At 33.7% G+C, this 16,960-nt stretch overlaps 5 protein-coding genes across 5 annotated transcripts in view; 2 read left to right on the forward strand and 3 right to left on the reverse strand.

The window, feature by feature from the left end:
* Positions 1–897, reverse strand: part of LOC104715922 (probable LRR receptor-like serine/threonine-protein kinase At2g23950) — a 7,768-nt gene extending 6,871 nt beyond the window's left edge. The window contains exon 1 of the mRNA XM_010433285.2: positions 866–897. Within this exon, the coding sequence (XP_010431587.2) occupies positions 866–897 (32 nt within the window). The remainder of the gene's footprint in view (positions 1–865) is intronic.
* On the forward strand, positions 1,999–3,390 carry LOC104713836 (gamma-glutamyl peptidase 5-like). The gene is made up of 3 exons (XM_010431049.2): positions 1,999–2,436; positions 2,855–3,184; positions 3,264–3,390. Exons 1-3 carry the CDS (start codon positions 2,122–2,124, stop codon positions 3,372–3,374), a joined length of 756 nt encoding a protein of 251 aa, XP_010429351.1. The 5' UTR covers positions 1,999–2,121; the 3' UTR covers positions 3,375–3,390.
* Positions 3,376–6,789, reverse strand: LOC104713835 (probable cyclic nucleotide-gated ion channel 6). The gene is made up of 8 exons (XM_010431048.2): positions 6,663–6,789; positions 6,231–6,328; positions 5,569–6,151; positions 5,272–5,484; positions 4,879–5,195; positions 4,690–4,801; positions 4,343–4,579; positions 3,376–4,270 (listed from the first exon to the last, which is right to left on the reverse strand). Exons 2-8 carry the CDS (start codon positions 6,299–6,301, stop codon positions 3,557–3,559), a joined length of 2,247 nt encoding a protein of 748 aa, XP_010429350.1. The 5' UTR covers positions 6,302–6,328; positions 6,663–6,789; the 3' UTR covers positions 3,376–3,556.
* Positions 8,343–9,559, reverse strand: LOC104713837 (early nodulin-like protein 3). Its single transcript, XM_010431050.2, has 2 exons — positions 9,335–9,559; positions 8,343–8,796 (listed from the first exon to the last, which is right to left on the reverse strand). Exons 1-2 carry the CDS (start codon positions 9,516–9,518, stop codon positions 8,378–8,380), a joined length of 603 nt encoding a protein of 200 aa, XP_010429352.1. The 5' UTR covers positions 9,519–9,559; the 3' UTR covers positions 8,343–8,377.
* LOC104713838 (serine carboxypeptidase-like 22) lies at positions 11,722–16,942 on the forward strand. The gene is made up of 8 exons (XM_010431051.2): positions 11,722–12,026; positions 14,821–14,928; positions 15,010–15,105; positions 15,191–15,283; positions 15,531–15,616; positions 15,720–16,135; positions 16,477–16,578; positions 16,668–16,942. The coding sequence occupies exons 1-8, from the start codon at positions 11,774–11,776 to the stop codon at positions 16,918–16,920; spliced, it is 1,407 nt and encodes a 468-aa protein (XP_010429353.1). The 5' UTR covers positions 11,722–11,773; the 3' UTR covers positions 16,921–16,942.

Consider the following 16,960-nt stretch of genomic DNA (forward strand, 5'->3'; position numbering starts at 1 on the left):
AAAGTAAAGGTTAAAGTAAAAGTGTAAAAGTGAAAAAAAAAAGGTGTGTAAAAGAGGGCGGCAAATCTTCGTCGGAGTGCGTTTATTCTTTCTGCGATTTCCCCATTGATCATGTGGACGCCCTCATTCTTCCAATTCCTTTTTTATACCCTGCAGTAAAACCTTATTTTATTTGGTATTTTCGTCATATCATGTAAGATGTATATATGATATACAATATGTTATACGAGTACATTTTTTTCAAATGTTGAAGATAAAATATAACATTGTTTTTTTTTTTTGTTATAAAGGGAGCTAATGAACATAAAAATTACAATTTAATTGTTTGTCATCCCATTTGAACATAGTTCAATTACTTGAGAGTTGATAGAATTTTTGTCTATTTAGTATTCTAAGTTTTTAACTGTATTTGTGTTAGAGTACTGTTATTTCAATATCTATTTAATTATTTGAGAATTTATATTTACTGGTATTTATTAGATTATGTATAGAACCGGTTAAGTGTAAACCGTGTAATTTAGTTTCTGGTCATGTCAAGATAACCGGAACTGTAACATCCGTGTCTCAATAATTAAAAGGTAAGTAAAATAATTATGAGTGTTATTGTTGGGATTTATTTCAGTGAAACAATGTTTTCAACCAATCTGGTCAAGTCCTTGCAATCAGTCTCGAACACAACACTAGTAAGCGAGAGTGAAATAAAACACTTCATTGCCTGCAAAAGCGACTCAATTTTTGTGTGAAGGAGAGATAAGCAGAAAACCTTTCAAACCAAACTTAAGAATATGATCATTCGAGAAGACTATCCCCGCCCAAGTCCACTCAAACTATCATTGACTGTCCATGAACCATCAAGCTGTCATACGATTGTATCTGCCTCATGGGAGGTTCTTGCATCGTCCGTGCTAGCCGGTTGCGAGCTTAAAGCTTTGTTCACGAGCATTTCCTATGAAGAAAATTTATGCATCTTGAATCGCCAATTGCATGAAATCCATTGGGTGAACATCTTTGCTTTCAAAAGCCTTTGCATTCTGAGCTTTCCACTTTTTGTGATTTTGTAATTTTTTTCAAGAAAAGGTGCTGTCAACCTAATAAAGCTAACAAGTTTACGTTAGTTTCATTTTGGTGGGTCGGTTTCACTTAAACCAACCCTAATATGCAGCAAGACTTTGCGGGAACGTCAAAGGAAACAATGGAAAAGAATGAAGCAAAAACTTCCTCAAAGGTCAACCCTCCTTATTGGTTTGAATCACTAATTTTAATTTTATTTGTCTCACAATATCATATGGGTATTTATTATATTTACCAACTCTACTTATCACTCTATATTATTTATTACTATATGTGTATGCATCCATAATGATTCATATAAAAGCTTTATCCTCGGTAACCCAAAACATTCTTTATACTCCTAAAACTTTGACTAATTTACAAGTTTCTTCAACTTGTAGTTTATGTAACACTACCGGAAGTTAATACAGTACATGAAGTTATATATTAACACATCAATATTGTACAGTAGGATGATGTGTCTGTAAAATGACGTGTTCTATATACATAGAGTCATAGATGGATCCACGTACTGCGATCATTGTCTTCCAAGTCATATGATTTCAGTGCATTTGCTACAAGAACGTTTCGGAATTTTTTTTTTATTTTTTCTCTCTAGTCTTACAAACACAAGAAAAGTCATTAATCTCTTATAAATGCGTTTCCAAAAAAATTTGGTATACAGCTTTTATGTTGTTGATTGACTTGGAATCTGTCATTAAGACATAAAATCCCCACAAAAATATAAACACCTTCCATTTGTGCTATTTATCTCATTACTTTCTCCTCATATTGTAATTAAATTGTTTATATGACTATATTCAAATTCTTTATATGACTTTCTCCTCATAAACATCCAAATTCTTTATATGACTATATAATAAGATGTAATTCCTCTGGTTGAAAATATAATATTTATAGTTTGTTGTTATCACCAATCACAACTAATACGCAACGAAACACTCCTAGTTGCTGGCTTCTGTTACGATTTTTTAGCCGTCTTTAAAACCATACCCAAAATCTTATATCCTCTAAACCCAAAAACAAAACAAAACAAAAAAAAAACAAAAAATGGTTAATGAGCAAAAGAGATTTGCTCTGTTCTTGGCCACAGGCGATTCAACGTTGGTGAAGAAGACGTACGGTGGATATTTCAACGTGTTTGTTTCGACTTTTGGGGAAGAGGGTGAGAAATGGGATCTGTTTCGTGTGATCGACGGTGAGTTTCCGGAGGATAAGGATCTAGATAAATATGATGGTTTTGTTATCAGTGGAAGCCTTCATGATGCTTTTGGTGACGATGACTGGATCGTTAAGCTTTGTTCTCTTTGCCAAAAACTTGACGACATGAAGAAGAAGGTTCTTGGCATCTGCTTCGGCCACCAGGTTTTGTTCTCATCCGTTAGATCGATCCTATACTTAAATTAGGGTTTTTTTCTTTTTTTCTTTTCTAAACCCCCATTTTCCAAAAATATCATTTTTTAAACCAATTTGCTTAATAATTACACTATGCATTATCAAAAATCATCGATGCTAATTTAGGTTTTGATTGTTTGTTTTTGTTATACATTTGCATTATTATCCCTAATATAATGAATCCAAAACCTTAATCGTTTTACAGAAAAATAATTAGCATTTTACAATAATATTTTATATATAAGAAACTGCGACATAACGTGGAGTCTAAGGATTTGTGTTAATATCGTCCTTGTGTTTATAATGTTGAAATGTAAATCATAATTGCAACAGATTGATTTAAAAGATTGGTGATGAATGATGCATTCTCTTTGTTGTTGAAACTTAGATACTATGTAGAATCAAAGGAGGGAAGGTAGGAAGAGCGAGTAGAGGTGTGGATATGGGACTAAGAACCATAACAATGGTTCAAGACGCTGTGAAACCGGGTGGTTACTTTGGAACCGAGATTCCGAAATCACTAGCCATCATAAAATGCCACCAAGACGAAGTGTTGGAACTCCCTGAATCAGCTACATTGCTTGCTTATTCAGACAAATGCAACGTGGAGATGTGTATTTTTGGAGATCACTTCCTCTGCATCCAAGGACATCCTGAGTACAACAAAGAGATTCTTTTCGAGATCATTGATCGCGTCGTCAATATGAAGTTGATGGAGGTTTGTTAGCTCTTCTTATATCTTTATTTCCATTGTCTTCTTGGAAGCTTTTTGATTTTTTCCTTGTTTCTTTTCTCAGCAAGATTATGCGGATAAGGCAAAGGCAACGATGGAGAACGCGGAACCAGAACGGGAGAAATGGCAAACTCTCTGCAAAAACTTTCTGAAAGGAAGATCCGAGCAAGTTTAAATGATGAACAAATGATGTAAAATTGGTTGGATAATTTGAAAAACATATATTTTCATATGTAATAAAAAGATTTAAGGGCAATCAAAAACAATCCTTTATATTACAATATTTTGGTGTTATAAACAAAAAAAAAAAATTGGAATCTTGAGTTGGAAGTATTCTTAGAGATTGTGTACAAGTGGTCAATGATCTTCAGCTGAGAAGTCTGGTTCTGGAGGTTTCTGAAACTTCACCAATTCTTTAGTAGATGACAACAACAAAGCAGATTTCGCAGTCCGGTTCTTGTGAACGCTACGAAGTGCATTAGCCGCAAACTTTGAAGCCAAGAACGTTGCTCTGATGCTATACGGACTTCCACCTGCTATAACCGATGCTGCTGCTCTCTCTTCTTCTTCTTCCTCTTCTTTTCTAAGTTGCTCCAACTTCTTCCTCTTTGTGTACCGTCGCCATGCAGCTTGGATGAAGCAAGCAGCCCAAGTCCTCCATTGCTGTGAATAGAATCTGAAAGTATGTTGCACTTGTCTACTATGGAGTCTCCTGAACTGACTCGCCACAAATTTCAGCTCATCGGCTATCAAAGCGAAAGCTTCTACTTCGGTTAAGGCCTTCACGGTTCTTGTTGAGGATGGGAGGTTAGCACCAGATTTGGGATCAAGTGCCCATGTCAAAAGCTCGTCACCGCAGAAGTCTCCTTCTTTAAGTAAACTGCGGTTAAAGAATCCGCTTCTCCCACCATCAGTGGTTACACTCTCGAGCCTACCACGGATTATGAAGAGCATCTCGTTGACTGGATCTCCCTCACGAACTAAGTAAGACTTCTCAGTGAATAAACATGGCTTAAGCCTCTCACAGATTGCATCTAGCAGCCTCTCATCCATATTCTCAAACAATGGAACCTAAAGAAAAAGAATTAGAATGACTTTTGAATAAGATGTTTAATGGAGTGAACACAAGACAAAGAAACTTACTCTTCGGACTAAGGCGAGACAGAGATGACGTTTGATATCTCTTCTAAGATCCTTTGGGAGGTTCTGAACAAGATTCTCTTCATCAACTCCACGCGTCTCCAACCACTTGTACTGATCATATCGTCTGACACGTTCTCGCAGTTCTGGTGGAAGCATTCGATGATGCATCCATTGTTCTGAGTCACGTCTTTTGACTCGCATTTCTTCTAACCGGATAGTTAGCGATTGGAGATAAGTCTGTCATGAAATTTATCAAAAACGCCAAAGATCATATCGTTGTTTCTTCATACTCCACTCAGTGAAATCATCAAACATAAGAAAAAAACCAAACAAAGCTCTTTTTCTACCTGCATGTTTCCAATGAGAAGAGCAAAGAGTAGAAGTCCAGCAATAGCAAGTGTTATCGAGAATATAACCTCTCCAGGGTATGTGCTCGTTTCAAGCCCTTGACCAAGTGTACTGCAAAGGAGAAATCAAAGTTACTAATGCGAAAAAGTGACACTATAAAAGCCAAATCTATTTTTGCATATTATTACCTAAGATTCTGAAGCCCCCACCACAAACAGAAGAAGTACTTAGAGACAAAGTTCTTAGATGAGACAATGCCAGAGGAAAGGGCTCTTAAGTAGATTCCAAAATCAAAAGGAGGTTCTTCATCCTCAGGGACATCAACAGGGCAATATTGCTGAAGAACCGAAACTTTAATCTTGTCCCAAGCAGCATAACCTTTCATATTTTGGTTACCACAAAACAAGAAGTTTCTGGCACATGTCTGGTTATTAAAGTGGCAGGCCTTACTCCAGCAGTCGTTATTGCGTTCTAAAGCAAGCAAATACCACAAAGCCCCAACAATCTGCATACACATAACACTTATGAGAAAACATATTGCTTCAACAAAAATAGTATGGTACATGAAATAGAATACTAACATGACTTGCGAGCATGTAGAGTAGTAAGTAATAAGCTGCACCAGCCCATGCAGTCTCAGCAAATACACCAGCTGTTCTCTTCAACTCCGAACTTAAAGGATACATTCGAAGAAAACGCGGTATATACTGAACTAACACGATATATCGAAGAGCTTGTTTGGTTGCCAACACATTTGCACCCATTGAATTGAAGAGAAATCTCCAAACTACAATCTAAGAGAACAAAACAAAATGAACATTAACAAAAGCAAATATGAAAACTTAAGAGTAGTTTGGTGTTCTGTTCTGTTGTAATACCTGTGGAACAGGAAGCACAGAAAGCAAATCAATGATGAAATACTGTTGTAGATACCGCTTAGCTATCTGTGCAGGGTCTATAACAAGCTCTCCACGACCAAAAACACGCGACGATGGAGCAACATAAGCTGTTCTAAACCGTAAAGCCATATGAAAGAGATAAAACGAATCTATAACTGTCCTTATCGTAGTTGCTATAATTGCAAGTTTCCTGTCTATACCAACGCATTTGGCTTTATCGTTGATAAAAGGAAGATACAAGAAGAGCGGATCCACGGATACTGCGAGTATACAAGAAGCTACAAACAACTTGTAGCAGAGCAAAAGAAACTTGTCTTGTGGATCAAATATCTTCTTCTCTGATACTTCAAGATCTTCTGGAAACACAGCGCGTGAAACACCGAGTCCGATTGATCTACCTATAGACCAAAGTCCTTCTGATCCTTTTCTAAATCCTTTCTTGAAAGATCCAGATGATGTTTTGCTTCCTTGAGCAAAACGTTTAGGTCCTTGTATGTTCAATGTGCATTTATTTAGACCAGCTTCAGAACCTTGTGAGTACCTCGAGTCCATACTATCTAACCTGTTTTTTAAAAAAGCTCAATACTTTTTGACCATACAGCTTCATTAGAGATTCAAAGATTGGTTGAAATTAAACAAACCTGACAAACTTCTCGAGTTGGCCACTGATGACTTGAGATTTGACTCTTTTGGAACCACAAGTATCAAACATACTCTTCAACTCATGAATCCTACAAACCTGTTTTTTTTGTAAAACAGAATCACTAGCTAACCCTTTTCAGCTACAACTACCTAATTGAAACAAGGAGAAGTTTTTTTTTTTACAAATCAAGCGATTGAGTTCTGAAATTAGGTTACTTGAGCTAATGTAATCCATGATATCATTGACCCAAATTCATAAAGAGGAAGAAATTTGCAACCCAGAAATAAAAATCGAAACTTTATCAGCTACACAAAATGAACAGAACTTATTTCTAAATTAGACAAAACCGAATTCAGGAACAAATTGCAAAGTCCAATAATGTTCAGGAACTGAGATCGGGAGGAACATAAAAGAAGAAGAAGTAACTTACAGTAACAGTCAAATCTGACGGCGACGGTGAAGAAGGAGGAGGAGAAGAAGAAGAAACGGAAGTAGCAGAAGAAGAGCACACAAGTTGTTAAAAAAAAAAAGAATAAAAATAAAATAAAAACGGACAAAGAAAGAGAGAAGTGAAGAAGAAAGAGGTTCTGTCTTCTGTCAAACAAATTGACTTTCTTCTTCGGTGCTGTCCGGGTCGGGCCCCACCCGTTTTCTCTGCCGTCTTTTTTTTTTCTTTTTTTCTTTTCTCATATCCTGAAATGTAAAAATGGGCAGACTAATAATTTTTAGAAAGTAGTCATTATCATATTTCCCATTTGTGTAAATACATAGAAAAACAAATTTCTCATTTTTCCTTAAAAGTACATATACCCCTAAAGAAAATTAAAATTGGAAAGATGAATACTCCCTCCGTTTCATAATATAGAATGTTTAAAGAATAATTTTTGTTTTATAATATAGGATGTTTCCAATTTTCTATGCAACTTTTAGATAAATTTTATATTTTATATTATACAGTCTTGTGTTTAATTGGTTAAATTTTTTTAAAGTAATTATTTCTTAATATGCGTGTTTTAACTAAAACATCCTATATTTGAAACGGAGAGAATATTAAATAGAAAGTCTCTAGAGGAAGTTCTGTCAATAGTCTCTAATTCTCTAGGACTAGGTAGAGAACTAGAGGAGTTTGATATCATTGGATGTCCAAGAGAGTACCATGTTTTCTTAAAAGTTGTGGTTGAAAATGCAGAAACAATAATGTGACTATGTGAGCTAACGACTGAAAGTTAAGATATATGGAATTGCTAGAACAAATTGCAGCTGTTTAAAGTTAGAAGGAGTGAGTGAACAAGTATTGGCCGCTGATGTGGACTACATATGCAAAACTAGATGAAGATCAAAACATTCAAGTTAGAAAAAAGATATTCGCGTGTAGAATTAGGGGCTTCTAATTAAAAGACTTGAAAGAGTGACCAACAGCGATGGGGTCAAGGATGAGAAATAGTGTGAGAACGTAAAAATTGCACCAAATGTCATCACTTTAGTCCATTTGGATAACAAAGTTAACATGACCTTGTTTTAATATTTTTTTCTTTAGTCCTTGTTTAGAGGCTTGAACCTATTATTCATCTGTACCTTCATTCACCTTGTTTTGGACTAAACAAAAATTATTAGTCTTTTAGCTATTGCCTATCGCCATCATGCTTCCAGTCAAACCGTTGAATCAAAACATTTTGTAATTTTATGAAAAGGATGAATTACATATTTTTTTTTCTTCCAAAATTCAATGCACCAATTATTTTGAAAAATAATTAAAATAAATTTTATTATTATTAAAACTATTTTAAGCATTTCAATTTTTAATAATTTTAGGAGATTTTAGAGGATGTTTCTAGTTAAAAACACAGATATCTAAATCCTGTTATTTTAAGTGAGATTTGGGAAGATTTTACAACAGATTATAACAACTTAACTCATCAAAATTAACAAAATCATAGCAAAACCCATAACAAATTATTCCATATATAGGATTAAACACACCCTTCAAAGTGACAGTTTTGTGGTGATGATATATATTAACACCAAGTCACGAAACTATAAAACGATTCAGAAACTTAATATTAAAATTACCCCCTTAATCTATAAATACATTTTTTATTAGATGAAAATCGCAAAATGATAGCGTTTAAGAAACGATCTAAAGTTTTAAGCGAAAACAAGCCCAAAGACAGAAACAAGAGTCGAGGCCCAAAAGATGCCATTTCCAGCAACAAACCCAACTGCATGGCTATTGGCCGGAGCTGGCGCAGGAGCCGTAGAAGTAGATGACTTTGGAGAAGGGGTAGGCGGCACTGGAGCAGCCGGAGAAGTAGATGGCTTTGGGGCTGGTCCTTGCTTTGGCGTTGGCGGGTGTTTAGGTGACTGAACCACGACAGTTAGTTTCTCACCTTTAGCACAGTTAGAGGTCAAAGCTCCACTTATGAAGAAGTAAGGACCTGAGACATCGAGTTTTACTGTTGTGTATCCGTCTTTGTGTTCTTTCCAAGGCTTATCCATGTTGCATTTTTCGTAGTTTTCTTGTGTCACTTGTAACACCGAATCGATCTTGGCATCGTATTTAAACACTGTCGCATGTTAAAAATAAAGCTTAGTTTACTATCGCATGCATTTGTTTTTGTAAAGTATATATTTGAAATGGGTTTTAAGTTTCTTACATAATTTTAAAAAATGAATATATGTAAATGATTTGGACTATTTACTTGTCAACATATCGATTTAAACCAATAATTATATATTACCAAAAACACAACTAATTTCAAACCAAGAAACTTCATACTTGTTTGGTCTCTACTCTCTACAATTATTACATATCTCAAAGAACCAAATCCAACTTAAAACTTTATTCTATTCAAACTAAACTCTTTTCAGTGACTAAAAATCTATTTAACAATAACTAACATCCGGACCTCAACCATCATGACCAAACTATGGTAGCACCAAGTATTTAACCTAAGTGAAATTTTATAAGAAAATGCTAACAATTAAACCGATTTAATGGTAATGGATTTTTTTGGAAAACCATGGTAATAATGTCACTTTTCAGGACTGTCATATAGATCAAAATATTCAGAAAAAAACTAGAAGAAAGATTTTGATCCGTACAGAGATAGTCTCCGACATGGAACCGGACGGTCTCAGCCCAATGGTTAAGAGTGTGGTTGGTTGATTCTGGAACCTTCCATGCGTCCAATGATCCACCCACAGCAATGATCCTAGCCTCACCAAAGTGGTAGAATGTGGTAAATAAGAGAAACATTAGTGACATAATCGGAATCAAAGACGCCATTTTCTTCTTCTCTAACAAAACTTACGACCAATTCTCTATAATTTGTTTTTTACTCTTTAGACGAGAAAAAAGTTTGGTCGTTATGGTTTGGAGCCAAATGGGTTTTATACAAGGTCCGGAGGATCGAACCAGATTTTGGGGTCAAATCTGTTCTTGTAGACCATGTAATGCAAATCTTCCCAATTAGCCAAGAAATTATCAGTTTCATTTTCTGCTAGATTATTTTCTTCTTATGTATGTATTCATTTATTTTTTATATAAAAATGTATATTCTCATATTTAATCTGAAGGCAAATAAATAATTATCTGGTTGATCTTATTATCATATCTTTTGAGTAATTAAATTCTTCTATTTTTGGAACTAAATCAGGTTTCCAATTAATGCAAAAGAATTATTTGTTGACATATAGAACAACCAAACTTGAAGTATACTCACTAGAATGAAATCATATATTTTGATGACAAAAATTTGCACTCTGATATTTACTAATTAATATCAATTAATTAAAATCGCGACTCTAGAGTTAAGACTTCATGTAACCTAAGAGTGGTTTCAAATACTAATACATTTGGGTGAAACAGTAAATGGGGTAGAGCAAAATAGAACAATTTCTATATTTACAGAACAAACGAATTATGTAGAACTGCTGATATTAGAATATAAAAATAACAAAAATCGAATAGTTATCCTAGTAAGTGTGACATGGGTATGTCAGTTCTACATAATTTGTAGAGCTCTGGATCCCAGTCAACTAATCATTATCCATCTTTCCATTTATACGCAATGTTCATTGATATCATGCATTGACCGCTTCAATGTTTTTTAAATGTAGTATCATAGATTCGTTTGGGTATTATTAGAAAGCCGTTCATAGAGTATAATTTTTTCCGCAAGAGCACAGTGTAATCAAAGTTTGTTTGCCCGGTGGTGTCAGGCATTAAGTGTGGCACGCCCAAAAATAATTTTACGGAGGTCATAATACAAATTATTAACGACTAATTGGTATTAATTATATATAAAAAAATAATCGAATGGGGGTCAAAAGTGCATGATTTTGACCAACTACAGTAGTGCATGATTTTTGACCAACTATTTCACCAAAAATTAATCAAATACACCATTAATTTTTTTTAAACTTTAATAAGGTTCATCATATGGCACCCCCTCACGTCCACATAGGTCTGCCGCTGCGACAACCATGGGTTTCGATCATGTACTTCCACAATATATAAAATATTTTCTTGGTTACCTAAGAAAATTCCTTTCACTCCTATATGTGATAGCAAATGTGAGAAAGTAACTGGAAACGCGAAAAGACACTTCTTTACGTTGTTCACCGACCTAATGTTGTTGGTTACGTCCACAACTAAAGGAAATCCATTTTTAACACATGAGATACGAAACTTGTGGCAGAATGTTTCATAATTTTTTCATAACACAATGATGGAAGGGGTAACAAGAGTATGTACAAGGAATTGTCTACAAATATGAGATGTAGTCGACGTATCTTTTAGTTATCTTCCAAATTAGATATGACAATACTACATTTTTGATACGACACTAAAAACACTAATCGAAAATACCTTTGAGTAAACAATATTGAGGATATCCCAATAGCAACAAAAATGATAAATTATTAATTAAAATCCACTATTGTTATTTTAATATTTCACATTATTTAAAATTATCAGTTGATCAATGGCCATTAAGTTTTTTTTTTTTTGTTTCTTTAATCCTTATATCTCATTTTTGAAAAATACAAATTACTTTTGCTCTTTACTAGATATGCATAGTTTTCCTTTTCTTAATAGATGATGGAGTCTATAATTGTAACACCTATTGGTCAATTACCATGAAAGACAGAAGGACGACACATAACTTAGTATATATATTAATATATATACACATTACTCGTAATCAAATTATTTTACTAAGGCGCATAATAATTTTTTTTCTTCTAGAGAGAGAGAGAGAGAGAGAGAGAGAGAGAGAGAGAGAGAGAGAGAGAGAGAAGATGGTCCACATTGTGCAATGAATGACTCACCAAAACACATTACACAAGAACCCTCCAAAACCCCATCCATCCATCCTTATGTCTCTCCCATACATGACAAAAATATATATACATACACATAACACACGCATATATGTATAAAAATTAGTGGTAGTAACAAGTCCTTCACCATTCTATCGATCGAACAATAAACCAATAGAAGAAAAAACACACTGTAGTGAATGAGTGAGAGAAAGAGAAATGGCAAGAACCCACTTAATCTCTCTTCTACTAGTGCTCTCATCAACATCAACTTTATCAACATTACCATCATCAAAAGAGCAAGAAGAGGACAGGATCAAATCACTTCCAGGGCAACCAAAAGTAGGATTCTCACAGTTTGCGGGTTATGTGACAGTAAACGAATCACACGGTCGATCACTCTTCTACTGGCTCACTGAGTCATCATCTCAGTCTACTCACACCAAACCACTTCTTCTTTGGCTTAATGGAGGTTAGATTATTTTGCCTCCCGACGTCCATTCATATTTTTATATCCACACACATGTCTTTAGTGTTTCTTCATACTCTTATCATAAGAGCCTTATATATATATATATATATTTTTTTTTTGTGATTTTTATTTTCTTTTTGAAATTGAAATTCTAGTTCCTAGATCTATTTGAACCTGAACAAAAATATGCTTCGGCAAATACATTCATCTCCGAGTGGACCATTGTATTCAAACTCGATTCGGTACAAATGACAAAATTAAAATACTCAATGTCAACATAAATGTTAGGAAATATAAGAGATCTATATATATACGAATAATAAATAAAAGATATATACCAATACACTCATTACCCATTGATTATTAGGAATTCATGAAACTTAGCAACTATTTAAAACTATTTTACTCCTTTTTTGGGTTAAATTTAAACAATTTGAATTGATCCTTCAGACAAACTAAAAAATGACTATAATTTGGTTATGGTTATTTAGTTTATATGTATATATTTCTTTTTTGACAACTATATGTTAATTATATATTTATGAAACATAATAAATATATGAAATAGAAACAAATACAAGAGAAGTTTGCATTTGGATCAAATGTCAATAGCTCAACTAGTAAAGTATTTCAAACAAAGCTTACAACTCGCCAGTTCCAGTGACATTTGGGAGAAAGTCAGAAAACTATATAAATCCATTAGGTTTCAGGCCTGAAAGAATATATGAGTTTTAGAATCTTTCAGTTTTTCAAAAAACAAAAAATTGCATTTGAGAAGAAACTAGCTATATTACATGTTCTGGTCTGACATGATATTTACATGTCAAACGGACATACGCCTTCATAGTTATTCAAAAATAAAAGATTACAAATATAATTTAAAATTTTATAAGAAATAATTGTTTGTAATGGTTTTATATTCCTGGCTGACCATATATTGAGTTGCTCGTTTCTTAAATTAATTTAGGTCAGTTACTAGGGTTTCTTAAATAAATATAGTTCCGTTACTTAGAGATCTTGTGAAAAGATTTAAATTTAGGTTTCACTTCACACACAAAGAATCCTAAATTCCTAATGTTTATACATTTGCGATACTACTATATAAAATTTGTATTTTGAAGAGTTGATTATAAGGGAATTCTCTTCTAATATATTTATCCTCGTCAACGTTATATGGAGGCGTACGTCAAAGCTCATTAACATGCGTATTCTTTATTAGACTACCTAAAAGTAAAATATAAAAATACATATATTATACCAATACTTTATGTCTTATCATAGTTTTTTAATTGTGATTAAAGCAAATCAATGTCCACCAAAACAGCATCAACAATCCAATATGAGTCTTATAAGTGAAACATGCCATTGTTGTTATAAAACAAACATAAAGGAAACATGGAATTACTAGTTTCATAGTATTTTTCTCATTTAATATGAATTACTCCAATCATGCGTGCATTTGAGAAAATGTCCACTTTCTCACTAAAATAAGCCCGTAAGGGAATAACATTTGGAATATGCTGTTGGCGGCTACACATATCTACATATCTTGACCATTCAGACGTCAGAGCATGTGCACGACACCGACATATAAAAACATGTATTCACTATCTTTTCACGGCGTAAATAGTAAATACTATATATATATTAAGAGCATACAAGCAAATGTAGCCAAACCTTTATATAACTAAAACAAAAGTAACAAAGGGCAAGCATGAAAAAACATATACTTAAGACATTAAATTACGCGAGTAATCATATTATATATGTCCCATGGATCCGTGTGTGGTACAGTAACAGTAGTATTGGATCTGTTGTCAAAGCGCAATGAACTCGCTATAATGTGTGGATATATATTGCGTTGGCCACTTGATTACTATGGTTTTCAATAAGGGGTTTCTGCAAAACAGAATTTTAAAATCGTAAATTTTTACTTCCCATTTCTAAAAATATGGGTTAATTCTGAAAATTCAAAAACAATGCGTAATATGATCTATCATTATTACTGTCAAATTTGTAAACTGTTGATAAATGTTATATCAAATCAAACGTTTTGTGATAAATGATCCAAATCAAAATTTTTAAAATATTATTTATGTAACTGTAAAAGTTATATTGCTATTATTTTTGACTTCATAAGGTTAATATGCATTTTTCATAGATCGAATAAAGTTACAAAAAATGGAGTTTTGAAAGCTTTTTTTTTTGTATAGGACCCTTTCAAGAAACATGTTTTATTTGGTACTATATTAAAAATGATTTAAAATTTTAGTATTAAAGATTGGGTAAAGAAGGATTGAACAAGAGAAAGGGACATAATTCGTTTCTTTAATCATGAAATATTTTAAATTGTTACTAACTTAACAAAAGCCGGCAGAAGTTAAAAGTAGGGTCGTTCAATTGAAGATCCTGATTTTACTCAGGCAGGACCACAAACACAAAGAAAGCAAAGTTATGATTGGCTAAACTAAACATATGTATTAACTATATTTATCTAAGCACTCTCATCACTTTCAAACATCAACTTCTCATTTATTGCATCTCTCTTTTGTTTTGAGTCTTTTGACATTCGGTAAGAAAGCATGACAAAACCATGCACATGACATGGCCCATAATAAAACCACATTGGAAGATATATAAATCTCTCCTTTACATAGAAAATGTTACATATATGTTGACACTTTACTTTTTTTATGTTCAACTTTTTAGTGAATAAGTAGAAGGAAAAAGCATTAATTGTTTATATACATATAATCGTTAATTAATTTCAATTTGTATGTAATTAACTCCCTAGGACCTGGCTGCTCGTCGATTGCTTATGGAGCGTCGGAGGAGATTGGACCATTTCGGATCACAAAAACTGGTTGCAGTCTTTATCTCAACAACTTTTCTTGGAACACAGGTACTCAATAATTTTTTAATCTTGTTCTTTATCTATGGAATACTCACTTAGTATATAATATTTGTGAATGTGTGATACCAGAGGCAAACCTATTATTTTTGGAATCCCCCGTTGGAGTTGGGTTTTCATACACCAAAACAAGCTCTGATTTCGAAGAATTTGGAGACGAACGTACAGGTCAGATTCACTTTGTTTATTTTATTATTTATACAACGAAGCTCACGATATTGATTATGTGATTCATTAACTCTGTGTGTTGCAGCTCAGGAAAATTTGATATTTCTAATTAAATGGATGTCAAGATTTCCTCAGTACCAATATAGAGATTTCTACATTGTAGGTGAAAGCTACGCCGGTATGTCACTATATACAGTAAAACCTTAATAAATTAATAGTAGACTATAGTATTTTATTTCATTTATCGATATAGAAATTTAACTAAAAAAATAATTTAGAACTGTAGAAATATATTGGTTTATCGAGATATAAAGAAAAAGAGGTTATACTCTAACATACAAACCAAGACTCAAGTCTTAATCATAGCGGCAGCAATTCAAAACATGCCATTATGTATTAATATTTTTTCACGTCTATCTTAACAGGTCATTATGTTCCTCAGCTTGCCAAAAAGATTCAAGAGTACAATAACGCCTCAAAAAAACCAATTATCAATCTCAAAGGTTTCATGGTAAAAAAAAAAAGTCTATTTATCACATTTTATAAACTATATCACCAGCCCATATTTGTAATTAAGAAAATATGAATTTATGTCCATAATCTCTCCTTATAAGGTTGGAAACCCAGAGATGGACAAAAACAGCGACAAACTCGGGACCATAACATATTGGTGGTCTCACGCCATGATCTCCGACACTTCCTACAATTCCATCCTCCAAAACTGCGATTTCGCGGCAGATAGATTCTCGAAAGAATGTGACTCAGCCATTTATAACGCTGCGGCTGACTTTGGCGACATAGATCAGTACAGCATATATACACCCAAGTGTGTACCACTACAACAACGTCAAACGAACCAAACCAAGTTTGTGGAGATGATGAATATGCATATAACTAAACGGTTTTTAGTAGATGAGTATGACCCTTGTACCGAAAACTACGCCGAGATATATTATAACCGGCCTGAGGTACAACGAGCCATGCACGCTAACCAAACTGTCATCATTCCATATAAGTGGACCGCTTGCAGGTATTCTCAATGCTCATCGACACTGAATTAGAACGGTCAAATTATTATATAAATGGAACTGACTCGAACCAAAAATAACTGTTTAGTGCTACAATCATTTTAAACAATTGTGGTTAGTAATTTAATTAATGAAAATTCACATAACATTTTACTAACTAGTCAAATATAAAAATTCACTTGTTCTTTCTTTAAAAAAAAAATCTAACAAATACAAGATACAAGACTTTTTCTGAACCAAATCGTAACCGAAGAAATGATTCAAGTTAAGTTATATTTTTATTAGAACCAGAATATAAAAAAAAAAAAAGGAAACATAAATAACATTTTTTTTTTTGTTTCAGTGACTCGGTGTTTAATAACTGGAATTGGAGAGATTCCGACAATTCAATGTTGCCGATATACAAGGAACTCATTGCTGCTGGTCTAAGGATCTGGGTCTTCAGGTATATTAAAAACTAGTTTTGAAGATATGTAACAAAAGTAATAACACATATCTTTTGGTCATTTAATAATAACATTTTTCTCAATACAGCGGCGATACAGATTCGGTGATTCCAGTGACTGCGACTAGATTTTCCCTCAGCAAACTAAATCTTGCGGTGAAAACTCGCTGGTACCCTTGGTACTCCGGAGATCAGGTAGGAGGACGTACAGAAGTATACGATGGGCTTACCTTTGTGACGGTAAGAGGGGCCGGCCATGAGGTACCATTCTTCCAACCGAAGAGTGCGTTAGTTCTTTTAAGATCATTCTTGGCTGGAGAAGAGCTTCCAAGATCTTATTAGTGATGACCAACATTTGGAGCTCCACTGGTACTTGTACTAG

Source organism: Camelina sativa, chromosome 9 (assembly GCF_000633955.1).
Source record: "Camelina sativa cultivar DH55 chromosome 9, Cs, whole genome shotgun sequence".
NCBI lineage: Eukaryota > Viridiplantae > Streptophyta > Magnoliopsida > Brassicales > Brassicaceae > Camelina > Camelina sativa.